Source organism: Vanessa cardui, chromosome 14 (genome assembly GCF_905220365.1).
Source record: "Vanessa cardui chromosome 14, ilVanCard2.1, whole genome shotgun sequence".
NCBI lineage: Eukaryota > Metazoa > Arthropoda > Insecta > Lepidoptera > Nymphalidae > Vanessa > Vanessa cardui.
The window spans coordinates 3,782,508-3,809,767 of NC_061136.1; the positions used below are offsets into that span (position 1 = coordinate 3,782,508).

Here is a 27,260-nt window from a genome sequence, read left to right on the forward strand (position 1 = left end):
TGGATATCTTGAAGCTTGACTAAAATGTCAGGGTGGAAAAGTTACTTTGATATATTTTCTACTTATTGACGTTTTCCGGTATGGATACGTGACCACGTACCTAAATGGTCTTCTGGCCAGTGGAAACCCCGACACAACACAAATTGAATTATTGTTAGGATAACATTCATTAGTAAAAGGTTTTTATACACGTGAATCTGTCTTGTAGAACGTTGTGCTTGACGTTCTAAGGAATGTAACACTGCCTTTGTAATCCTAGAGCGCTACTTAGAAAAGGCCAATTACTTTTTAATTGGGCCGATCTAAGATTTAAAACCAAGACTTTAACTTCGTGCTATCCACTCGATGAATGAGGCATACGATATTAAAAACTCTTTAATGAGTACTAACAAGGGCTTATTATTTTTTATATTATATTCAAGTTGATAGGGAAATGATAATCAGTTCAGAGTTGCAATTCATTTAGAACTGTCATTTCCAGGATATAAGTAGTTGATTTATTCACCAATTATTTCAATACGCCAAGATTCGTAAAGTAGTAAAGCAAATTAACAGCCTGGACATTTCCCACTGCTGAGATAAGGCCTCCTCTTTCATTAAGGGTTTGGAACATATTCCACCACGCTGTTCCAATGCGGGTTGGTGGTTCCACCAAGATTCGTACCATTATTATTATTGATTCATATAATTCTAGTCCTCATTATATGTTTGAGATTGATTACTAGGAGTAATTTCCGTTAGGATAACTCAGTATAATACTTGCGAACATTATAATTTTGTAAAGAAAGTAAGTAGGAAAAATACTTACATGAATAATTCGAAAAACAAGATCGTCATTGGTCACCTGGGCTTTGCACATAGACAACGCTATGACAATTATGGCTATTAGTAACTCAGCTTGCTTGCAATCAATTGATGTCTTTACCCAAAGCTGAGTGTGATAATTGGTACATTAAATCAATATCCTCGGCTAATTTAACTTTGCATATATTTTGCATACAGAATGATAACTTCAATTGATACACATCTATTATATACATATATGTATATACATAATTGTGAGATATTCTAAACACGAACAATTAATGTAAGTACAAATGTCAAACATTATTAAAATATTCCTAATTCAAGTAGACTTATAAAAATCTATCGGATGAAATGAATTGATATATATATTTTATCCCTTATCTTAAGATCCATATACACCCATATCTTATATTACTCGATATAAAATAGAAAAACACTTAATTTAGAGATTCTTTATTCATATTATAATATTAAAAATCTTATAACAAAACTCAGACAAAATGCAAACTACTTCTTTACGACTTGATATGGCAAAGTTAGCTGATGTAAATGGCCAATAGTTCGGCTGCATTGTTTTTTAATTGAAAATCGAAGGAAATTCTTTAATGTAAAGAAAATTTCTGATATAATAAAAATAAAGAATTATTATAAGTATAGTTTAATGCAATCAGCATTCAAATTTATTATACCTTAATACCCTACGCGCTAACGTATTTTCTTATACGCTGATTCAAACTATTTCGTATACCTTACATAGTACTTGGCCAAATTGCAAAATGTTAACGAATATAAAAAGAAGAATTTAATTAAAAAAAAAAAAAAAAAACTCCACGTGTTACTTTCAAAACAGTAAACAACATAATTAGTTTAAAGCAAGAATAAGGAAAATCTTTCTTCTTTTTTTTAAAAAACGTGCGTTCTATTTATTTACCTGGTTTACGTATACAAAATTAATTAGTACAGTTAAACATTTTCAAACGAAATAGACGAAGCGTATGGTTTAGTGGATGTATTAAATAAATATACGACGAGTTTAAAGAGTCTCTGTAAATAAACCTTCATTCGAATAAGGTATAAATTAATTAGGTACATTTTAGATCAGACGGGTAACATGGGATTACTGAGGAGGTTATATCGTCTTTCTTGACTTTGTGCAACCCCGTCTGTGTACGAAACCCACTCACAACCTGTTCTAAAATCAAACAGCACTTAGCAATGTTGTGTTATGGATTGAAATGTGTCAGTGTAACTCTGGGCTCAAGGGACACAAAGTCTTAGTACTGAAGGTTTTTAGAGCACTGACGATTGTTAATATTTTTACATGCTATTAAGATGGGTCGAATTGCTCGTCAACTTCCATATTTAAAATTAAAAAAAAAAATCGTTTTGTCATCGCAAATGTTCCAAAATAAATTTATCACAATTAGAGAAGAAAATTTACGACAAAAAAGGTTTTATATCCAATACTATTTGTTTTATAAATATTGTTTATTATGATAAATAATACTCTTTAGACAAATATCATATAATGTCCATTCGAATTAGCGTTACGTCACTAAAGCAAAGAGCAAACTAATTAACCAAAGGAAATACTATGCTTTGAAGATTAAAGCCTTTTACATGCAATTTAAACAAGCGTATCACGAAGGTTTTATATGTCGTTAAACAAGATAAGGTTGCAACTTTGATCTTGCCTAGGATTTGTAATAGTGTACTAGGTAACTATCAAATCGAAATTAATTTCTTCTGTTTCTTTATTCGTCTCTTGTTCTTTTCTATTCATTCTATTCAATTTGATAATTTTAGAATACAAACAATAAATATTATTCTTTGTATTCTCAAATTCCAAGAAGATCAACAATATAATAAAAGTAGTAAAATAATAACAGCCTGTAAATTTCCCACTGCTGGTAAGAGGCCTCCTCTTCCATAAGGAGGTTTGGAACATATTCCACCACGCTGTTCCAATGCGGGTTGGTGGAATGCGCCAATGTGGCAGAATTTCGATGAAATTAGACACATGCAGGTTTATTCACGATGTTATCCTTCACCGCCGAGCACGAGATGAATTATAAACACAAATTAAACACACACACATATATAGTGGTGCTTGCCTGGGTTTGAACCCGCAGGGGCACGCGTTCTAAATACTGGGCCATCTCAACACTTAAAAATATAATAAACCAACTTTTTTGAATAAAAATGCCTTAAAATACATTTAACGCAATATCTTAATTTACAAAGGAATATGTTATGTGGTCATTCTCAAATTGTGTACATAATGATATTAAATAAAGCGTGTATATATTTAGAAAGACAAATTTAAATTGGAACTTTGTTAAACTCTATTCTCTCCCCCATGTAGGTATTCTTATTGAGAATAATGGTTGTTAAATTTGTATCAAAATTCAATAACGCTACAACTTTGTCACAGTAATCGTGGCTTAAATATTAACTTTTATTAATATGAAAAAGTTTGAGGTTCCATACGGTGTAATCCAAACTCAAACGAAACTTTGGCTTGGACATAATACCATAGGGTTTTTGACAAAATGACTATAGATTAAAGTTTGAAATACAATCTTAATGATATCGATTACCTTTCAAGCTTAAGTTAGTACGAAACGGGCATAATTTTAATGATCCTTATCCAAATTTTCGTCAACTACCTTCAAGTTTTTTCTTTAAATAAAGATTTTTTTATCGTCAAAAAACCAAAGTATTTTCAAAGAAGAAAAGATTTTCTGTGGCTTAGTGACATAGCTTCAAAATTATCACTGCTGAGAGGAGAACAAATCTATATATTATATCAACTACCTCACTGACATCTGAGGGAGAAGCAATTAATGATAGGATTATCAGTAATAAGTAAAGATACGACAAGTCTCAACTATTGGGCAAAGAGATCTTCTCTTGAAAAGAGCGTTTGAAGCTTCTACAACTCCAAGATACCTATGAGTCTGAAGCTATCAAATATAAGGGTTTGAATTTGCTATTTGTCCAGATTTCAAAGCGGTGAAGGTTCTACCATTATAATTCCTATGGATAGGCATAAAATATGATTCTTGACAAATTAAATAAGTTTCATTAAATCCTTCCACATTTTAACAATGAGAGATTTACTAACATAGAACGGAAACTTTAGCAATTTAACTAATATGAAAGTAGTTCCAATACGTTCAGAAGTCTGTTCATATTTCATCTACATATAATTAAAAAAGAGTTAATTCTGACTGTACTCTCATTGCTATATTATGAGTACTTCTTTTATACATCCATACATCTACGTCATCAATAAGTGACATATATTTGACTCTTTCTATCGCGAGTATTTTGACATTTATAGAAGAAGACAAAGCATAACTTGTAACTATAAAACTATTCGATATTGCTTAAAAGGGGATATTAATTATGTAAGCCATTGATGACTTTATAATAATACGTTTTAAGTTACAAGAGAATGTTAGTTTAACGTATCATTAATATCAGAACTTTTGAATTTGATTTTAGATTTGAGTAATTTATTTTGTTTAGCACAATTTAAATTTAGATTCATAAAAAAGATGCCTCATTCAATATTACAGGGGCATAATAGTTTAGAAAACGGAGCTAATGACGATATGACGTCACACCGAGTGTCAAATAAGCATGCTTTTTGCCAAGCTACTTATTATCATCACCATACTTATAATAATAAATGATTTCTTTGTCTGCCTATTGCCAGCGCATTGTTCATTGTTTTCATTTGTTGGCATATAAATGTTTTTGGGTATGGTATTACCACCGTACATTAGATGTCCCGCGATTTTTATAGTCCACGTGTAATATCACGTAGAAAGATCAAGAAGTGGGATTTTCTTAACAGGAAAACCCCAATAATTTTCATTTTATTTCACGGGATTCGAAATGGGTTCCTTCGAATGTATTAGTGGCGGGCAAAATATTTTAATTATGTTACGACCCTATGACATTTCACTTTATTCCTTTGATATGTATTATAATAAGGGCACAAATGTGTCAGCATAATTCCCTAGCTTCGGCCGCCCTTGCTCATTTCACCGTAAAATTCATTGATGAGAATTGTCAACCTTGAATTACAGTTGTGTCCAACTCATAAAATATTATTACAACAATTCTGAGAATAATTGAGATTTGTTGATACGTAAATTTAAATAATGTATTTGATTCCATTTTTAAATAAACTATTATTTTTATCTGTTTTGGGACAAACTTTTAAAACGATTTTTTTATATTTGTTAATTTATTAAAATATTGGTTTGTAAAATTATGATAATTATTAAGTATATGAATATTTGTCCTATAATTCTATTACATGATTATTTTTCAACTTATTAACGCTTATTTTTCAAAGAACATTAGTATAATGACTATAAATTATTAAAAAAAACATGTTTATAATTTCTATGATTATATCTTCATTTCTATGATTGAAGGTGTCATCCTTATGCTAGACCAGACCAGGCTTTGCTAAGAGAAATATTATTTTTCGCATTGTTCAAATGTATTTATTTTTTATCAGACATCATGCTCAACAAGAAGATTGTCTTCGCTATCGCCGTGGTGCTGGCCATGGTCTGCTTGGCTGAAGCTCGTGAAGACAGCCCCCATGATATGGCCGATGCTCTGCGCATGCTGCAAGAGCTGGACCGTCTTTACACTCAAGCTGCTAGACCAAGGTACGTTCGGAATTTAAAAATAAATGGGCACATAACAATCTAGCAAGAAAATATAAGAGAAATAGTTCAACGACCTCCAACATGACGCCAAATCTACTAACTACTATTCGAATTAAACGGCAGATTTTTTTGGATATTCTTTTTTTAAAAAACAAATTTAGATCTCTTCGCATTTCAACATCTCATATTAGTGAGAAGGATGACTGACAGCTTATGTAGGCGTCGTAGGATACTTATATATTTACACGTAGCTATTTATTCATCTCCGTTTCGCTATGACGTTTTTTTTTGGAATCATAACAAAAATAGTATCATGATTTTTAAATATACTAATATAATTTTAATTGAAATAATAATATTTAGTACTGTTTTAATTTTTAAATACGTTGTTTTTAATTGAAATAACATTTATAAGAATCATTATTGATTCGGTTATCGACCACATATTGGGGCACGCCCGTGACTTCCTCTCGTGGCGTGGTGTGGCGACTGGTACTGCCTGGCACGAGAAAAAACAAAAGAGGATTGATTTTGGAACGGGCAATAAAAAATGGGAACATTGTTGTTGTGAGAATAGTGGTGAAGATTAGTTAATTTAAATATAATAAGCGGATACTTAATATTGTATCAATTGGTAAATTAATATAGATATTAGAATAATTAAATTTTACGTGAGTAGTTTTATTATAATAGCACTTATATAGATTGTTAAAAAAGTGAAAGGTAACAAGTAACATTTTTAAATTCATTTAAAAAACAAGGGCTAAAGCTCTTTAGTCTCAAGTAGGTGAAGCGAGGCATTGTTAAATTTACCGTACGTTTTAATTCTATGCAATATATTGGAGAGCAAATGATAGCAAGTCAGCATTGTATTCAAGTACTAAGTGCATTATAGTGTTTTTGATAAATAACGTAAATAGGATTTGCTTAATATGTCAAATATTATCACAGTTTTACATCAGAGGGGAGATTAGCATATAATGACTTTTGGACTGCAGCCAATTATCAAGTGTTCTTGCTTAGTTTTGAAGCAGTTCAATGAATTCTAGAAAATTTCTATGACTTTTTATATCATATATGAAATTGATCTTTAGTAAAAAAATCTTAACTGATCCTACAAATGCTAGCTTTTATAATTCAGTATTGTCTGAATAATATTAAAATGCCTCATGGTCAAGTAGCTAATATATTACGAGACAACATCATATAATTATATACATTATACTGATCTCAATGTAAGTAGCTAAAGCACTTGTGTTGGAAAATCAGAAGTAACGACGGTACCACATACACCCAGACCCAAGACAACATAGAACTAACTAACTAACTAACTAATGATAAACTACATCGACTCAGTCGGGAATCGAACCCAGGACCTCGGAGTGGCGTACCTATGAAAACCAGTGTATATACCACTCGACCACGGAGGTCGTCGGTATTTATGATCGCAAATCATTAGGTCATGCGTTTAATTCGGGTTGTGTCATCGAAAGTTCCATTGGATTTTTTTACTGAGTTTTTTTTTTTATATGAAACTGGAGTTAGGACTGCAATTATCGTCCCCTCGTATGTAATGTATCACCAGCCATGTCAGATTGTCATTCCATTCCCATCGGACTACAACAGGGAAGAATAGAGGTAGAACCTGTGTTTGCACACAGATTGTGGCTTATAATATCTCTTACGTAGACCATTGTGAGACTTTAATCGAAATTGGTTAAAATAATCTTATATGTATAAAAGCGTCAGCCGATTGGACTAGTGATTATGGGACTATAGCTGCACATAAAAAAAAATCGTTAAAATGTTAAAATTATTAAAAATAAAATTGAGAGAGCGGAACAAATTTACCGGCTGGTAGTAGAGGACTGATGTATTTGGCATTTAAAATTTGATGTAAAAAGGTTAATTCAATTGTAACAATTAATTAAAAAAAATTTAAAGAGCGGGAAAAAGTTACTGGGTAATAGAGAACTAATGTATTTGACATTAAAAATGTCATTCAAAAAAAGGTTCCATCAGTTTACAATGAAATGAAATAAAAAAAATATAACCTACCGTAGTATTTGAAATAGCTAAAAATTTTATTAAGTAAACGCGAAGTTTCGCGGGCGACCGACTAGTTTAGTGTAAGTATGAAAGCATTTTTGCTAAGATATTTATTTTTCAATTTCATTCGAAAATCGAACATATTCTAAAAACATTCAGTATATTAGTTAATTATTAAAAGGATATAAGTGCGTCAGTTTTAATTCATTTCAAAATACGTTTCCATTAAAATCTAGTGAAGCAAACGAGTGTCTAACAGTATGGATTTAATAAGAAATAATAAATAAGTCTCAACTGTGGAGATCCTTCTTAAAATCCAGTATATGATATGTACATACATACATATACTTGTACAGACTGGATTATGAATTTTGTTTCTATTCATAGCACTCATTTCAAATTTAATTCCAGTGCCTATTTGTGTTAACTGTTTAGACAACAAAAAAAAGAAAAAATTACAAAGCAACTCATTTTTGGTTATTGAAAAGGTAGACGAAATTAAAATCCCTTGCATTTGCTCTGGAATCCCGGTCGAGGGATCTAAGGAAAGTTCGTAATCTTTACTTAAACTGTACTTTAGCGGTGTAGGAGAAAAGTAATTAGGGAACGAAGTGAATAATTTAAGATCTTATTTGACTTACCTAATTTATTTTTATTTTTTTTAATTTACTTTTATTTACACATTCGAGACTTAAATTCTACGGCGGCAATTTCATTTCTCTTTACGTTACGTTTACAACCACTTAAAATATATTATTTTCACAATCTGGATGTTAAATACATTTGTGCTTATATAATTAAGTGCGACTGAATTTAATATGTTTAAATGTTTTGTTTTATATAATGCAATAATGAAAGTGAGTATTTTTAAAAGTACTGTTATTATTTAATATCTAAATGTTGGATAGACATATTTTTTATGTTTATTTTTATTTTATTAAATAGGTCAGCACAGTGTACAATAAAAATATATGGCTATCTTATAAAACAAAATTTTTGTTTACAAATTGTTATATTTGCTAGTACTAAGTACCTATTGATATTATGTTTATTTAAAAAATCTAATATCTAAGGAGCAACATTTTAACATGTGCCTATAGTTAATTAAAAAGAAAAATAGTAGCATGTCCCATTTTAAGGAATTACTAATATTCCTTTTTATTTAAAATTTAACTCGTAAGCGTATAACGTTTAAATTATGAAATTTATTTTAAATAATATATTTTTAATATAAAATAATATAATATAAAATATTAATATAAAAAAAAAACAAATAACATTTAACAGGGTTATAATTATAATATAAGTATGGTGCTAGTATTTGTTGAAGGTTGTAATAATATGTATATGTTTCAGATTTAAAAAGAGCAACTACAGAGTGTTCTCTATATCACCGATAGCTTGATATTGAAAATTACCATGTAGAATTTCGATTTCATTGTGCTAATATCCTACTAAAATAAAATACGTGTATATAGATTATTTTTATAACGGTTAATATTCCTGTTTAAGCATCCTAATAAGATAGATAATATTGGAGTGAATTTGATGAAAATTATATATTATATCTTCATTTATTTCTTGTTGAAATCGTTTATGTTATGAAAAAAATACCTGTTCATGGTTAAAGTTTAAAAAAATCATAAAATCTTCATATATTGAAATTTAGTAGATCTTTTTCCCATTATAATTATTTATTAAAAGTCTTCTATGTGGGTCAAACTGGGAACTAAATATTGAACAAGTTTCACCCAAATGAGTTGAAATGCATGCATTTAAGTGCTTTGCATAGTTATACTTATTAAAATTTCAATATGATATATTTAGTTTAAGTCGAATTTCTTTTCAGTTGAGCAAAATGAAACATTTTTGATAGTATTAAAGTAACTTATTTCCTTTACAAAAACTGACACCAAACAACGTTTGATTTAAATATAAAGAAAAATGAGCCTTATTTTCTAAACGATAGAGACAAAAATTGCGAGATCTGTGTAATTATGATGCAATTTTCAAACCATTCTAGTCAAAGGCTGGTCATATCCGCGTTTGTTAAACATCGCTTACGCCGTGAAATAGATTAACTCGGCTACTTTGATACTTGCACTATTAACATTATTTTTTCGTATAAAACCTCTTTTGAAATATGCGAATTACATTTTGTTCTTTTTATAGATAACTTTTTAAGAATACTAAGGTAATGAATAATGTGGATAAGACTTTATAATTGAATGTGTCAAGCACGTTGGAAATCTAAATGATTACTACATTTGATTTGATAACGTTATGATGCGGGTTAACCAAAGGTTTGCTTTTACTTTGAGATGGCTGTCTCGTGATACGGGTAACTACAGTCTACGTACGCAGCGAGATTGTTTCAGCGATACTGTTATTTCTTCCAACGTATTGTCTAGAATTCTAGAACTAAATTTCGGATTTCGAAATTGTTGTAAATTGATCATATATTAAAACTAAATTAAGATATCATAATCTTGTTATATAGTTGCATAGTATTTGTTATCTTTTTTATGTTAAAAAAGTTAACTTTAACGTAACAATTAATATCTGACTAGATTCTATAAATTTATTCAAAGGAAGCAATTAACGATTTTATTCAAAAAGTTATTATCGTTTCTTCAGTGGTGGATGTACCAATAAGCTAAGTATGATGGAGCCTAGGGCGGCAGATTTAGAGGGGCGGCAAATTTAGCCCAAATTTGTTACTATCTTACAGAAATAAAATAAAGCTTATAATTATATATTTACACATTACGTGTCCGTATACTAGTCACTAAATAGCGGGTTGGAAAAACAATCTAGTAACTGACAGAAATATCACCTTGTTTGTAACCATACTAATAACGGGAAAAAACCGATAACCGATAAACCGGACGATAGAACACAAATCTTAATGTTGCAAAAAAAGAAAGGAGGCAAAAATTGAATAGCCTACTAGCGGCAGATTTGTAAATCCGTCACTGCGTTTCTTTGCCAAATTAGTAATTTCACACCTAAATTCGTCCACTTTGCTAGAATATGCATTTATCTAGTCTAAAACAAAACGCACTAAAATCTACATAATTATAAGAGCACATCTACATACTTTGATGACTTATTGTAGAGTGCTAATGTGCTGTAAAATACATTAGTAATTCCACTGGACGAAGCGTGACATTACAGAGGACGAGATAGGCCAGTTGACAGGAGAAAATTACTGTTCACGGCTTGAATACCGACCGTGCGTCCTTTGGGAAAATTGTAATAGAAATGTTGAAAAGCGCTCGGATATATCAGACGTAACTTGCAGCTCTTAGTTTGAAGAATAGTATTATAACAATTTAGCAGAATAAATCGCAGATATAAAAAGTCTTGAAGATTTATCGTAAATATTGACACGCTATAAACAAATAGCCAGGTGTCCAGTGGTTAGAAAGCGTGCATCTTTACCGATGATTGCTGGTTCAAACCTAGTAAGGCACCACTGAATGTATATGCTTAATTTGAGTTTATAATTCATCTCGTGTTCAGTAGTAAAGGAAAATATTGATGCATGTATCTAATTTCATGGAAATTCTGCCACGTGTGTATACCAGCATTGCAACAGCGTGGTGGAATATGTTCAGAACCTTCTCTTAAAGGGAGAGGCCTTAGCCCAGCTGTGGGAAATTTATAGGCTGCTGTTTTTAATTGTTGTTGTTGTTGTTGAACAAATTATTTATTCAACAACAACAACAACAATTTTTCACGAACAATTCATTCAATATTCACGGGTCCTATAAATGTAAACTCTCCAGCATATTTCAACCAAAAGGAGCAAATTAATAAAATATGACATCGAATTGAAGCAATATCATTGGTCGTAAGCTTAAATAATATATGATATTCGTTTTCAATTTGCGAATATTGCCGTTTTGAATGTCGAAGAAGGTGTTGAAATTTTGGAAATAATAAACCAAAATGTATAAGAAGTTAAATGGAATAGTTTTGAAATATCCATAAATATAGATTTATCAAGAATTTGTAGTGCACACTACAATTTATCTTTTAACAAACCCCATGGAATATTTAACTGTAAAGCTTATTTATAGTAAATTTTTACCTTTGAAAGAGACAGTGCTCAAATCACGGGACATAAGAATAAAAAGTTAATTGAAATACCGGAAAAGCCCCTGTTGAATTCTGATACTAAAGTTTGGGACTTAGCTTCCAATCGGATATTAGCGAATTTAGCAACAATATTAACAATACCAATACTGTGTCATTTTATACAAAAAAACATAAAGTTTTCCATAAAAATTTGACGCCTATCAATAATATCATAGGTATATTACACGTATTTTATTAAATTGAACATTTATATATATTCTTATCGTTGAAAAATTAAATAGCAACGGAGCTCTTTTATTCAATTCGCGATGTCACGACATAAATCAACCTCCTTACATTTCACTAGAGCTTGAGTGGTGTAATTACTATTTACGGCGTCTTAAAATAGAATAAAAACTTTTATGATTACATTATTTATATTTCATATTCATCAGCTATTATGCCATGAAAAATATTTGTGAAATCATGTTTGTTGATTCACTTATTTTGTAAATTAAAAAATGAGACAAGTTCCTTTGATATAATTAACGTAAAAATTATTAACATTGTAATATATTTTTTTGAGAGATGTAATTTAACAATACTATTAAAAACGGTAATAAAATGTATCCATAAAGGCGGAAGAATAGCTGATCGTAGCTTGTTTCTCTAAATTGTATAAGCTTATTGTTTACGTTTAAGCATTTAGCCGTTATCTTTGTCTATATTTGTGTTGAATTAAGATTAATTATTTAATTTAACATTGTTGCAAATACTTATAGCGGTGTATTACACTATATGCATCTTTAAGGAATCGCTCTACAGCCCTGTCTTTATAGTATCACGTCAGCATATAAAACCAAAACTGTAAAGTTGACTGAAGCACGATTATTACCTTTGATAATTTTAAAAATTGGTTTTTATCTTTCTGATTCTATAAGAACTAGCGCGCACTGGTAACTTTTGTCACGGCGACTGTTTCGTCACTCTTGTCTAGTCCATGAATATGTATGGAGGTGGAGGACATTACGACGTGAAATTTGTCTCCATCTGTACATATTCACGGATTTGACAAGAGTGACGAAACAGTCACCGTGACAAAAGTTACCAGTGCGCGCTAGTTCTTAGTCAGCAAAAAATCACGAAAATAATTATGGAGCGAGAACATTTTGTATGAGAAGTCGTAGTATATTTAGTCTGTTAATTAAAAACTTCGTAACTATCTCCTATTTTTTTCCTCACGTATTACACGAACAAAACACTCGTATAATCAAAGTTTTTCTTTTAAAACTTGAATTCGAATATCTTGAAGACGAGGAAGGAACTCGTTTGAACTCTAAACTACAGTGTTTTCGCTGGTATAACAATAAAATCATTATTTAATTATTTGCTTAACTCTGTTGCTTTAATTGTTATTGTAGGAGGAAATGTTTGTTTATTTAAGTTTATTTTTGTATATTTTGATCTTTGATCTTTTGTGTTCGTTGATCTTATATGGCTTTGATACATTATTATTATTTATGAAGCAAAAAGTTAAACAAAAAAAAAACGGACGAGCGTTTTTTATGTCAACAACAGTACCAGCAAATGTATTCTGTTGGCAAATGTTTCAATCTTGATACAATTTATGCTAAGAATATATCTTCGGATGTATCTTCGGATATATCTTCGGATATATCATTTGACCTGAATATAATAAATCTGGATGTTTATATTTTTTTTAAATAATAAAATAATTGAATATTTGAGGTAAAAGTTATAGAAACAATATATTTATAAGAGATTTAGGAAAAAGCGTATTCCAAGAAGGCTAACTATAACTTAGATCCAATTAATAGCCAAGTTCAATAAATATTTCAATTGACAAATTCCAACTATAAAGGAAATGCATATTAATTTAAGATTTATTAAAATATTTCATTGAACTTCAAACTTCAGTGAAGTTATTCAATATGACCTTCGTTTAAACCCTTACTCGAAGTATTTGACAACTTGCTTTGAATTCGATCGAGATTCTGACAATCAAAGGAAAGCATTCATTGTGGTTTTTGATTTAGTTGTAACTTCTAATTGGAATAGTTCCATATTTATGTAAAGTTATTATTATTTAATTGGATTATCTTAAAATATTATTATAACCAATGATGTTGTAGTAAACAGATATGTTATTAACGCGCAAAAAGTGAAGACTAGAAAACGTCCTAATTAGGATGTTTGCTTTTAGTGGTTTTACATAGTAATACGTTATAATACATCATAATTACGTAGCAATACGTTTTGCGTAATTAAAACATCTAGTTATCCCTTTTACTTATTGTTTTTATCAAGCTATCCTTTTTACTTTTAACGAAATGTAAAAATAAACTAAAATAAACGGTCCCCGACGCGGCACACTTTTTTCTGTCGTTTAGTATGGATATAACATATCTGTTTATTAGAATATCATTGATTATAACTGTCAACGGAGATAGCTTTAATTATTAATATTATGATCGTAATATAAAAATTTAAAAATAGAATTAGATATTGAATATAAAAGTAATAATGAAAGTGAACTGAACTTTTTACTGCAACTCAAAGTTCGACGTGAAGCCGAAGTTGAGGTAAACAACCAACCTTTTCTAAGCTGTAATGAGAATTGCTCATTCTTGAAATGGTTGAGTGCATTTCATTATGAAAATCTATAATATTATTTTGAAATTATCATATATCATGTCATTAACTACTATATACAGACATTATAAAAAAATGTGTTTTGTTTGATTTGGTTTTTTTTTTTTTTTTTTTTTTTTTATGGTATAGGTGGCAAACGAGCAGGAGGCTCACCTGATGGAAAGTGACTACCACCGCCCATGGACATCTGCAACACCAGGGGGCTTGCAGGTGCGTTGCCGGCCTTTGAGAAAGGAGTAGGCTCTTTTCTTGAAGGTTCCCATGTCGTATCGGTTCGGAAAAACCGCCGGCGACAGCTGGTTCCACAGAGTGGTTGTGCGAGGCAGAAAATGTCTAAGAAATCGCGCTGTTGTGGATTTTCGGACATCAAGATGGTGCGGGTGAAACTTAGAATTTTGACGAGATGTCCGAAGGTGAAATTCAGCAGCCGGGATTAATCCGAACAATTCCTCGGAACATTCCCCGTGAAAAATTCGGTAGAAGATGCAGAGTGATCCAACATCTCTACGCAAAGCCAAAGGATCAAGGAGATCGGAAAGGGCTTGATCGTCGATAATTCGAGCCGCTCTACGTTGGATGCGGTCAAATGGAAGGAGCTGGTACTGGGGAGCACCCGCCCAGAGGTGAGAGCAGTACTCCATGTGAGGCCGAATTTGCGCCTTGTAAAGTTTTAGGCGATGGGCCGACGTGAAGTACTGTCTCGCCTTGCTGAGCACACCGAGCTTCTTTGAAGCCAATTTGGCTTTGCCTTCCAATTGACCGCGGAACTGAACGAGGCTCGAAATATCAACGCCAAGTATTCCGATACTACCTGTAGCGGCTATCGGGATGTTCTCAAATCGTGGAGATACGACAAATGGTGTTTTTTTAGCGGTTAACGCGCAAACTTGCGTCTTTTTGGGGTTGAAATGGACTAAATTTAGCCAGCCCCAGTTCGAGACTTCGTTTAACTTTAACTTCGTTTAACGTTTGGTACTTTTATTAAATTATAAACCCAAGCTCGAATATAATAAATGAAAATTTTAACAAAAAGAAAAACCGACTTCAAACAAAATACTATTTTAAAACAAATGAAGATGCAAAAAAAGTAATAAAATAATTGCGTAGTCAACATTGTTTCAACATGTTATAATTATTGCTATATTTGGATTCGGTTGACGCCAACAAAATTTCCACCTTTACAGAATTCTTAATTTTAACGAATTAAAAATTTTAGTTTACACTATAATCAAAAAATACTTATTTTAATAAAACAATAAGTTTTAAAAGGATTATAATATTTTTATAACATTTATAATGCACATTTCATTTCGATCAGTTTTTAATTCCATATATTCCAATGCTGCAATTGCAGAAAAATACGAAATTGCAATTTTATGTTCCAAAACTTTTGTATTCTAATACCCTATCGCAGTAATGGTGTTGCGCATTATTACGAAATGTTCTCTACGTGACGTGTTTTGAAGACTCATGAAAAGCGAATATAAGTTACAGGCGGTTTATCTAAGTTGGAAAGAGAGGGCATTATGATTATATTCTAGAAGTATAAGATGTGAATTTAATTGCTGGAAATTCATGCATTTAAAACGAATGTTACTCAAAATCAAAATAAACTTTATTCAAGTGGCCTTTTACAAGCACTTCTGAATCGTCATTTAACAATTAAGTGAAGCTACCACCGGTTCAGAAAGCAGATTCTACCGAGAAGAACCGGCAAGAAACTCAGTAGTTACTCTTTTTCAATATTTAAAAAATACAATCATATTAGTTAAATACAACTATATAATGTATGTAATGTATCCTGCCTGGAAGTCAACAAGTATTAATTCCAAACTTTTTTATTCATCTACTTAAAGTTATTATATACAGTTATAATTATATTGTTAACTATTTTGCTTAAGTTTTTATAGATACAACATGCATATATTAACAGTATTCTTTTAAGATTTTCCAGTTATTTCTTTTACGGTAAAGTTTCTGGCTGTATTTAAATAATCCATATATATGTTAATTTTGAATCGGTGGTACATTTACAGTTAAAATGGCCACACGAAAACCTCGGAATAGAAACTTGCTACTTATCTTACAATTCTGTAAGAATTCACGTCGTCGCCATCTCACTCGTGTAATATTGACGATCGATTTAATTGAATACGCGATATTTATACGCTAATTACGTCGATCGCAACCGAAGGACTTAAAAAAACCGAAATAACTTTAAAAGTGAATTTATTTTAATTCACAAACTTATTTTACAAATATTAATACTAATTTAATTAGACTACTTCATGTGTTGAGATTGTAACACAGAATGCCCTCAGAACCAAATATTCTTAATTCTAAGAGACACAGATATTATAAAGAAAGATCGGTGTGGTCCGTTGTTGAGAGGCGTGATGTTGCGCAAGGGTTGTTGGTACCGGGCCGTCGTCAGTGGTCTCGGCATGTACCTCCATAGGGTGGTCGCATACATAACACGCTCATTTCTGTTTCCGAGATACATGCTCGCGTTCTGAGGTGAGTATCGAGATTCGTCTTTCACAATAATGCAAATCTTCACAAAATAAAAATACAAACCAAAATTGCAATACAGCACGCGTTCTTGATAATTAATTAAAAAGTTTGTGTAAGCATGGTTGGTACTCACTGCTTAGATATGTACCTTTGTTTTAATAACTAGGTACTTTCGGTTTTAGTATTCCACATAGTATAAATAATCATTTTTCTATATATTTTTCTTCACTTACCTGTTTACCTTTCTAAGCTCCTATCACTAAAGGTTGTCTGTGACAGATCGCTATAATATATCATCTAATGTTTTGTATTTCCCTTACATATCCATTTATTGTGTAATGAAGCATTTTAAATAAATAAAAGGATACTCATTATAATCAAGCTTAAAATATACAGTGAAAAGTTCCACGCTAAATAGATTTATCGACGAATAATACGTTTATTTTTAAACGTAATTTGTCACAGTACAAATGAAACTCATCTGAACAAACAGACCAAAATTGAAAAGCGTTAACAACAACATCATAATAAATGAAACAATCAAATTGTTTCGTATGTTATTTTTCGTTCGAACGAATATATTACAGATATCCTATAAAAATACGATATTTGCTTTATATTCGCAAATAAATCTCATATATGATAAGTAGAGACCCGCCCCTGCTTTGCTCGGTTGCAAAGCTGATACTAAATATATAAAATATATGAGACAACATCACATATATTACTCCGATCCCAATGTTAGTAGCTGAAGCACTTGTGTTATGGAAATCAGAAGTAACGACAGTACCACAAACACCCAGACCCAAGACAAAATAGAAAACTAATGGTAATCTACATCAACTCGGCCGGGAATCGAACCCATGACCTCAAAGTACGTGGCGTACCCATGAAAACCGGTGTACATACCACTCGACCATGGAGGTCGTCATGTACTACAGAATTCGTTTATTTACATCACATTAGAAACTTCTAAAATGATCAATGTTTCTTTACTATATTGTCCATTACATACAAAAACCTTCCTCTCGAATCACTCTATTATAAAAACCGCATCAAAATCCGTTGCGCCGTTTTAAAGATTTAAGCATACATAGGGACAGAGAAAGCAGATAAAGAGATATACAGGTTATAGGGACAGAGACAACGACTTTGTTTTATACTATGTATTGATTAATGCTTGGAAGGAAATGGAAATACTTTAAGTATAGATGATGGATCTAGATCTTATCTTATCACTAATATCACGTAAATTGAGTAAATATTCCAATATTGGCCTAAGACCTCATCTTACTTTGAATTATCTAATTTCTACAATGCCTATATAATCCCTGCGGTGGATAGACACGAGGTGGTATTTCAATGAAATCAGACACCTGCCTTTTTCCCCACGATGTTTTTCTTCAAGAGACGAATATTCCAAGCACATGACACAACAAACACATGTTTTTGATGTCTTAACTATATATTCTATTATATGTATGTACTTTTATGTTCTGTTAATCTATTAATGAGTTATAGTGTTATCAATGAAAAAGAATTTGGTTGATTAGACTAGAATTTATAAACGAAATATGGATAATTTCTTTTAGCAAACTGGTAATTGGAGTCACTCCTCATGTTGATGCGCCATCAATTTTGGGAACTAAGATTTTATGTCCCTTGTTACACTGTATTACTCATTGTTATAATCGGAAAACAGTAATGCTAAGTATTGCCGTAAAACACCGCCTACTTTATGTGTTAGCGCTACGTTTGTGTAGACGTGGTTACTTAAAAAAAAGATTAAGGGTAATTTTAGACGAATTTTAAGCACTGGCGCATCTACTTATTATTTCTTGTTTTGATATCAAATATAGGTTATATGTAATTAAATAGAAAATACAAATATATATACTATAATGTATATAATATATGTTGTAGTAATTATATGTGTAAATGATCATATACAGCACAAATACTGGTCAAATAGAGCAGCCTATTGCCAGCAATTGTCGGCCTTTTGCAGACCATTGAATTCGAAATTTGAAATTCGAGAGCTAACGTATTAATTTTACGGAGTTAATTAAATGTTTTGCCAGTAACAGGTAGTTGATTGCTAGAATGAGTACTTTTGTATTTAGAATGTTTACATATTTTGCGAAAAATAAAAATGTTTATATTTAATATTTGTAATTAAAAAGGAATCATTTATAGATACGCTATAACACCTGCGTGTTTTTCTTTTTTTGTTCTAGCGATTATTTTTTGTATTTAAATGCTCCATTTTCAAAAACATTGAATTACATTAACGTCAGTATGAATAAATCTAAAAACTTATTTACAAATCGTCTTACAAAAATTCTCAAAACATCTTAATAAATAATACTATTTAAGTTTACATAATATATTCGGCAAAATGTTCTTTTAAACTTATAGTTGCGTCACTAAATGAGTCAGTGAAGTGTCACATTAATTAGCAATGTATCGATATTGGCTTATAGATAAACATATCGTGATTAATGTATACTTTCGACTTAACAGTTTTCTGATTAGATTGTAACGAACCCGTGTAAAACGATATTACAGAAAAGTCAAGAGTCCGTGACGAATTCGCAAACCACTCTCATTAACATGTTCTCTTTCAGCTTTCGTTTTTGTTTACAGAATACAACGTTATCAAATATTCCCAGCTGTTTAATATAACAATAATATAAATCAAGATAATCATTAATTAAATTTCGTTGTTTCGCTTCAATCCAAAAATAAGACTCCGATTTCTAAATCGGTGCCGTATCTTGGTCGACGCTAGTGTTGTGATTACATGTCATATCGATATCGATATATTGGCAGGATTGACCGCCGTGATGTTGCGGATGGGGACCGCGTCGACCCAGACTTGTTAGATCGTGCCGTGCGGCTCCTTCAGCTGCAGAAACTAGACCGCATTTACTCCTACCACACCCGACCAAGGTACGATATCGATGTTTCCCGACCCTTCCCTATTTTCTCCAGACCACGAAGATTACAATAGAATGGATGTTTTGTTTCTCGTATTTCCTGTTATGGCAGTATTAACCTTGTTTAAAGGTTTTCTAATATTCAATTCTATCATTGTTCATGATAAAACTTAAAACTCGAATAGTTAAATTTTCAGTAACACTTAATGTCCTAGAAAATGCTTATGTGAAACTATGTTATCTAATGTATAATTTAATGATTACAATTGGCCGGTAAATTTGAAGATTTAGAGTAGTTAAGGTTATAAGTTTATTTCTATGTTGAGTGTTTAATCAAATCTGATTCAGACAAGTTTGTTATAATCTTGGAGCTAGAGACTCTTGTCGGGATGTTTTTAACAAAGTAGGAATACTAACTGTTGCGTCGCAATATATTTACAAAAATATTATGTATATTCGCAGTAACATTGATCACTTTGATAAAATCAGTAATAATCATTGTGTGTGCACTAGGAGTAAGGATAAGCTTATAACGCCAAGTTTCCCACTCCGCAAAGTCAATAAATCCTTCTTGGGGCATGGTATCCGTTTCTATAATAAAATTCCGAAGACTTTTTTAACTTTACAGTTTCGTAAATTCAAATCGTTTGTAAAAAATACATTGGTAGAAAAAGCATATTATTCGATACAAGATTTTGTAGATGATACAAAAGCGTGTTTTAAGATACGGTAGTATAGTTATTATTATTAATATGTTTTGCTATGGTATATTCTAACCATAAAAGGACAAAAGTATATAATATATATATATATAGATTATATATATATATATATATATATATATATATATATATATATATATATATATATATAATCTATAATTTGATTCATGGAATTGAAAGAAATTGCGTTTTATACCCAAGTAGTAAAATGATATAGGTTTTTTTTAATAAATTAAAACATATTAATCAACTGATAGTAGTGTACATATAAGAGAGTTATTAGTACAACAACAGCCTGTAAATTCCCACTGCTGGGCTAAAGGCCTTCTCTCCCTTTGAGAAGAAGGTTTGGAACATATTCCACCACGCTGTTTCAATGCGGGTTGGTGGAATACACATGTGGCAGAATTTCTATGAAATTTGGCACATGCTGGTTTCCTCACGATATTTTCCTATACGACTAAGCACGAGATGAATTATAAAGACAAATTAAGCACATGAATCAGCGGTGCTTGCCTGGGTTTGAACCCGCAATCATCGGTTAAGATGCACGCGTTCTAACAACTGGGCCACCTCGACTCGTTATTAGTAAATCGTATGAAATATGAAAAATCATAAGGTTGTGTATCTTATCTTCGATTGTAATAAATCTTTCGATAGACTAATCGGTAGTTTAGATTCGCAGACAACATCGAAAGACCAGTCAACATTTGGCCCCTAAACACACGCACACTAAAAAAGTATTATGACGTTTGCCAAATGACGAGAGTGGCTTTCACTCACACCGATATAATAAACTTCGCCCATTAGTTTTATTACTTTTATAGTAAGAGACATTTAGATAAATACATAATCAAAGTTATTATGCTTTCGATGTTATGAAGATTGTTTTACAATTGTTAAGACATTCATTTGAAGTATAGTATGCCATGTGCGATTAGCAAGTTCAATATCAAATTAACTTAATAATACACTAAATATGATTGACGATTTAAATAATGTTATCATTTAATACGTTGTTCTTTTATTGAACTCAATGTCGGTTTGTATATTATGTTAAATTGTTTAAGCATATTAAGTCGAGATGACTCAAATGTCATATGACCTTATTGAAATATTGTTTAGGCTCTATATATATACTTTATTATTGATTCATTTTAATTTATTGAGTAAATTATTCATTAAATTCTATTTACATTGTGACGTCATAAGATCATTCCATTACAAAAACAGAAGTTGCGCACGAGTGTAAAGAGGAACGGTATATAAAATGTATTTAAAATCTTACCTTTATACATAATAATTAAGATTAATAAATGCAATAACGATGTAAAAATATAAAAATATGTATAATTAAAATCTAAATGTATGTTGTTTTTAAATAATTTACGTTGTTTGAATGGTTTTATTAAAAAGTAATGTTTCAAGTATGGGACAGTGGAGTAAAAATAAATGTTGAATATTAACTAATGTGAGTCTTTGTCGACAGGTTTGGCAAACGTTCCGACGCCTTCTCCAACTGGGCTAAGGATCTGGAAGTAAGTGTATAGTTTATTTACTATTTAAATAATAACATAAATGTTTCTTTCGTGTAGGCTAATATCGCGTAGACAAAACTTTTTTAGAGTGTAAGTAAAATGAAATGAAAAATATTAGACTACTTAAAAATCAACGTAGTTTACGATTATATAATGTAGTTACTATTATTGTTATATTTGGAGTCGGTGTCAGCCACGAGCTTGCGTCTCAACAATCAAAAGAAATATACGATTCCCTTGATTGATACAGTATATCGTCGTACAAAAAATATTAAAATCGGTTCACGCAGTGAAAAGATATGAGGTAACAAACATAAAAATACAAAATCCTCCTTTTTGAAGTCGGTTGAAAATATAAATAATTGTAATTATGCATAGTTAAAGATGAAAAAAAATGAAACAAATCGATATAAATTAAAAATCACACTGTTCAATTTAAAAGAATGAATTAAATTCACACACATGTAGTGTAGTATTTTTATAATGTGTATTTTTTTTGTTATAAATGATTTCATTTGATATAAAACTTCCGTAGTAAAATCTAAAAATAACAAATTTAAGTCGACTCGATTACTTCAAAAATTAAGGATATTATTTTTGTGTTAAAGAAATTTTAATTTTGTAAAGTACGCTTCGCTATAAAATTGACGACGTGCTAACAAATATATTTTACATAGAGTAACGTGGATCGTTACAAGGGTACCGTAATGTTGTTAATTTTATTATATAAGCACTCTGTATATTATTTTCCTTAATAACAGTGAGAACCAAAGCAATTGTAGTGTGCTTTTCCCCTTATATAAGATTAATAGTAAAGGAAAAATAAAATGCAAAGTAACAGCCTGTTAATTTCCCACTGCTGAGAAAAGGCCTCCTCTTCCATTAAGAAGAGGGTTGGGAACATATTCCACCACGCTGTTCCAACGCGGGTTGGTGGAATACACGTGTGACAGAATTTCTATGAAATTTGACACATGCGGGTTTCGTCATGATGTTTTCCTTCACCGCCGAGCACGAGATGAATTATAAACAGAAATTAATCACATATATATAGTGGTGCTTGCGTGGGTTTGAACCCGCAATCATCGGTTAAGATGCACGCATTCTAACCACTGGGCCATCTCATTAATAGTAACAGATTAAAAAATATTTGTTTTAATAAAAAATGTATTTTATATGTATCGATATATTAATTACTAATACCGACATTAATAACCATATTAACCATTTCATCGATAAATTCGATAATCGATTATGCATATTATTTAAAATAAATCAAATAAATAAAACACGTATCAGATAGATACTATGTTTGTTAAATACCAAGAAATGTAATGTTTTTTTATTAATCACGCCTCATGACGGAATGAAAGAAAATGCTGTAATAATAATATCTATACCACTTACCATATAGCTTATTTTCCCGGACCTAAATATATTATAATAAAAAAACACCTAAGGGAAGTCAGAATAGCCGCAAGAGTACTACCTTATAAACATTTTTACTAGTTAAAGGATACATTGGTGTCTTACTATTAAGAATGTTTCAAACGTTTTTGCAAGTCAGTTCGAATATGTAATTATTTCAAGGTATTATTTACAAACATTACAATATGTCTATTACTTAGACACTGGAGTCAAAACTCAAATAATACAAACTCCATAAAAGAAAAGATTGCTTTAAGTTAGTTTAGTCAGTGAATAAAAAAAACAAAAGAAGATCACAGAACATTCGATTTTTACACATTACTTTTTCTTTTTGAATGTTGTAAAAACAGGTTTTAAGTATATATGGCAAAATAATGTTAATTAAAATTAAATAAATTTATTTGTTTATATAATATAGATATAACTAAAATAAAAATCGCAGGCGAGAACACAATATAATAGTTTTCAAGTAAACATTATGACTCAGTAATTATTATTAAATGTAGTTTTATTTGGTATTTTATAAACTTGTCGATAGAAGTTAAAAATTCAGATTAGGTGTGTTTGAATATTAATGATCCGTCTGGTATTTCAAAAAAGACATTACTTTTATCTCATATAGAGGCACCAAAGCCGCGCCTGAAGCTAATATTTTAATGTTCTATAATATTAAACATTCATATTAAAATCATTCAATATTTATGAATATATCTACAATATTCGCGTTCACTTGCATTTGAAAGGGATTTTAAAATAGCTTACGACCACAATATGAGCTCACATTGAATATCCCACAGATATTACGTCCGCCTGGCGTTTATGTGCAATAGGATTTACTTTAAATATTTATTGCTTTATAGTCAAGTTTTCTTTGTTATTAAGGTAATAATTTTATAGAAACGGAAATAGGCGCTGGTTAAACACGCATATATCCAATATATCATAGCATGTGTGTAATGGCGTTTCCTGTTTAATTTGATTTATTTTTCTTGTTAGTTTTGTAATTTAATAGTTATTTGTAATATTAAAACTTTAAATGGTTTTTGAAATAAATAACCAAGTAACGGAAATTGTTGTAATTTCATTCGCGTGTATATAATTAGAAATATTTTATTATATAACATTTTTATTTGATTCCTTTTAATTTATGCTTACAAACATCATTTGTTAATCATAATCATACTAAAGATATTTAAGGCAATTTTCGAGAATATATCTGTGGTTTTATGACTGTTGAATCTTGGGATTATATGGACTAAGGTGTTTTTTTATTTTCAAAATATACAAACAAAGAGTTAACTTAAATTTCTTTCAGACAAATTAATTAAGTGTTTAGTAATTTAAATTACGATTTCAATCATTTAAAATATAGCCTTATCGCTTCTTTATTTGAGGATTGTTATTTGTTGAATATATACTATAATGTATTTTGAAATACAATCAAGGCTTAATATACTTAATGCGATAAAATTATTGACATATCGAAAAGACACGTTTTGTTAGATCGTGTGTTAATCCATTAACATAGCTTCAGCTACGTTATAATAGAATTATTTACTTCTTGTGTATTGATAAATTAGATATTCGTAATAATTATAATCAATTCGCTGTATATACAGGGTTATTGGTAATTCGATAGGGGTAACTATTTACAAAAGTTTAACCCCCTAAATATTGATATAATATCGTTTTCCGTCTCGCATTTTTAAATTTGGACCGATAATTATTGTTTAAATATTGACAAATATCCAGTGTTAAATCATTTTATTAATTCATTTTAATAAATTTTTGAAGTTGCATTTTTGACAAATGAAAAAAGCTAAAAAACGCGATAACTAAAATATGGTTCACTTTTGGATTATGCATATGGCAGTTAAAATTATTGCAAATAGTGACCCCTATCCCCTCCTAACGGATATACGTCCAATTACCAATAACCGTGTATAAGAAACACTAAGGCTTATTTTGCTTAGTAAAGATAGTATTATAAATAGTTTTTTATTTAAATATAACTGCTTGGGTAATGCTTCATCTTTAATTATTGTAGTTTGTCAGTATTTTTTTAAATTATGGTATGCAATCGGGTTAAAATATTTTTGAATGACATTCTGTGGCGCTTTAAACGGCCCAAGACTTTACTAATGAATTATTATTGAGGCTGGCACAGCGCTCCTGTATTTGAACTCAAAATTAAGACGGACCTATTACTATTTGAAATATTTACATTGTAATATATATTTACATACATATGTATAATACGAATTTGAAATTTTAGACTGTTTAATACGACAATAATTATAAAATTTATACGATACACAAAACGAATATTTTTCACGAGTGAGATTCGAAGGGATTTCTCACAGAATCGCCTTGCTTGAGCCAGCAAGCGATTCTGTAGGAAATCAGTGACAATTAATCATATGGTATTTGATCATAGTGATATAGAATTTCATTAATAGTAAATTATTTATCTTCCACAGAAGCCGGATATACCAGCTTGGCTGGCCTACGCCAGGAGATGAGGGACGCAATGTCATCGAATCCACGTATAAACTAAACAATGTACTATCATATATGCAACACTAAATGGTTTTACAATAGATAATATTATTTCCTTTCATCATGTAATAATCCTTTTCAAACCAATTTGTGTTCAAATATTTATTTGACTACATTAGACCATTACTATTTATTGTACTCGTTTCTTATGTACTTAGTATGTCTTATCATATAGTTATCGTAGTTAGAATTAGTTAATAACATCAATTGTACAATTACAATTAATCATTATAATGTTATAAATACAGGCAATCTATAAAACGTAATTTTAATATATTGTTTTTATTTATCCCTTACTTCGTTAAATATATAGTAATATTATAAATGCGAAACTAACTCTGGATCACAGAACCTTATTCAGATGAGATTTGGTACATCTTTTTTTTATGGATTAATTTGGCGGACGAGCATATGGACCACCTGATGGTCAGTGGTCACCATCACCCATAGACAATGACGCTGTAAAAAATATTAACTATTCCTTACATCGTAAATATGCCACCAACCATATTGGGAACTAAGATGCTATGTCCCTTGTGCCTATAGTTACACTGGCTCACTCACCCGTCAAACCGGAACACAACAATACTGAGTACTGTTGTTAAGCTAATCTACTCCTTTATTCTTAAAGAGAATAAGTAGATTAACTGTTATAAAAAACGAATATTGATATATTTTTTACTGATTGACTAAATTAATGATTTTGAAGTAATGATTGCAACAAACAGCAAACGGTGTTATTAAAAAAACAAAACAAAAAAATAAAGTCATAAACATTTTTTATTTTATATTGATGTCAATAACAACAACTTTCTGCAAATTTACCACTGCTGGGCTAAGACCACCTCTCCCTTTGAGGAGAAGGTTTTGGAACATATTCCAACACGCTGTTCCAATGCGGGTCGTTGGAATACACATTTGGCATAATTTCTATGAATTAGACACATGCAGCTTTTCTCACGATGTTTTTATTCACCGCCGAGCACAAGATGGATAATAAACACAAATTAAGCACATGAAAATTCAGTTGTGCTTGCCTGGTTTTGAACACGCAATCATCGGCTAAGATGCACGCGTTCCAACCACTGGGCCATCTCGGCATCAATGCTTCAAAAATAAAATTACACCTATACACAAATAATACATGTATCAGGAATTGTAAATAGTTATAGGAACTCTTTGCTGATTTAACGTAGCCGAAATAGTTTTCGGTGCATGAATGTGTGGAGCTCTTGATCAAACGCACGAAAA

At 30.7% G+C, this 27,260-nt stretch overlaps 1 protein-coding gene across 2 annotated transcripts in view; it reads left to right on the forward strand.

Annotated features, from left to right (window-relative positions):
- Nucleotides 1-26,281, forward strand: part of LOC124535208 (neuropeptide F-like) — a 38,717-nt gene extending 12,436 nt beyond the window's left edge. The window contains exons 2-5 of one of the 2 annotated variants that reach the window (XM_047111329.1): nucleotides 5,348-5,504; nucleotides 19,656-19,775; nucleotides 21,974-22,022; nucleotides 25,931-26,281. In XM_047111329.1, coding sequence (XP_046967285.1) covers nucleotides 5,353-5,504; nucleotides 19,656-19,775; nucleotides 21,974-22,022; nucleotides 25,931-25,972 — 363 coding nt within the window. In that variant the 5' untranslated portion in view covers nucleotides 5,348-5,352 and the 3' untranslated portion in view covers nucleotides 25,973-26,281. The remainder of the gene's footprint in view (nucleotides 1-5,347; nucleotides 5,505-19,655; nucleotides 19,776-21,973; nucleotides 22,023-25,930) is intronic. The other variant, XM_047111330.1, reaches the window with a different exon arrangement.
- Nucleotides 26,282-27,260: the final 979 nt, after the last annotated feature.